Source organism: Nothoprocta perdicaria, unplaced genomic scaffold (genome assembly GCF_003342845.1).
Source record: "Nothoprocta perdicaria isolate Ctin4 unplaced genomic scaffold, notPer1 scaffold_860, whole genome shotgun sequence".
In the NCBI taxonomy this organism is placed as follows: domain Eukaryota; kingdom Metazoa; phylum Chordata; class Aves; order Tinamiformes; family Tinamidae; genus Nothoprocta; species Nothoprocta perdicaria.
This window is the reverse complement of record NW_020456155.1, coordinates 12,060-13,054: the sequence shown is the minus strand read 5'-3', so window position 1 is coordinate 13,054 and position 995 is coordinate 12,060. Positions and strand designations below refer to the sequence as shown.

Here is a 995-nt window from a genome sequence, read left to right as displayed (position 1 = left end):
CCCGACCCCGGCCCCAGCTCCGGCACCCACCGTCCGTGCCGCGGAACTCCTCGAAGAGCCGCTCCAGCTCCCGCTCCTGCTCCTCCGTCCACAGCACGATGTTGGTGCCCTTCCTAGTGGGAAAACGGGGGGTCAGCTCTATCCTGGGGTGGGATGAGGCCCCGGGAGCCCCCCTGTGCCCCCCCGGAGGCACCTGGGGCGCGGGAAGTCCTTGGCGCTGCGGGCCAGCCCCAGGCGCACGAGCTGCTTCACCACCTGCCTCCGGGAGCGCCCCGGCGCCCGCAGCTGCGCCGCGATGCTGCCCGCCACGTCGGCGCCTGCGGAGCGCGACGCGCTGCAGCCCGCGGCACGGCGCCGGGGCCCCGGCGGCCTGCTCCACGCCACCCCGCGCACGCGGCCGCTACCTTCCACATCCTTGAACTTCCAGTAAAGCTCCTGCAGCTCCTGCTCCTCCTCGGGGGTCCAGAGCGGCGCCCGGCGCCCGCTGGGCCTGGGCAGCAGCGGTGTGAGGGGACGGGGAAGGTGCCAGGGCCCCCCGGGCCGGGCCGGGCCCCGCTCACCCCTCATCCTCGCGCAGCGAGCCGTAGCCCTCGGTCATCTCGCGCGCCGCTGCCGGGCTCTTCCAGAAGAGCAGCTCCACGAAGGCCTTCTTGTTGGTGGCCGCCAGCGCGAAGAACTTGCCCAGGATGAACTTGGCCAGAGCCACCAGCTCCTGCGGGCGCCGGGGACAGGCTGGGGGGGACGCCCGGGCCCGGCGCCGCAGGGGGAAGGGGCTGCGGGCGCCGCCGCACCTGGTGGGCACCGGCGCCGGGGTCGCTGAGCAGGCGGTTGAAGAGGGAGAAGAGGGAGAGCTGGAAGAGCAGGGCCTCCATGCGCAGCTCGCGCGCCAGGCGGTGCAGCATGCGGGCCACGCAGTGGTTGGTGTGGGCGCTGTTGTGCGCGTAGCCGCGCAGCAGCACCACGTAGGCCCGCAGCACGGGCGCCCTGGCGAACCT

At 74.4% G+C, this 995-nt stretch overlaps 1 protein-coding gene across 1 annotated transcript in view; it reads right to left on the bottom strand.

Moving 5' to 3' along the window:
- Positions 1-30: 30 nt before the first annotated feature.
- TIMELESS (timeless circadian regulator) overlaps positions 31-995 on the bottom strand; it is a gene marked incomplete at its 3' end in the record, with an annotated part of 4,650 nt that continues 3,685 nt past the window's right edge. The window contains exons 12-16 of the mRNA XM_026052302.1: positions 792-993; positions 561-712; positions 405-490; positions 194-317; positions 31-113 (exon numbers count right to left, since the gene is read on the bottom strand). Of these exons, the coding sequence (XP_025908087.1) occupies positions 31-113; positions 194-317; positions 405-490; positions 561-712; positions 792-993 (647 nt within the window). The remainder of the gene's footprint in view (positions 114-193; positions 318-404; positions 491-560; positions 713-791; positions 994-995) is intronic.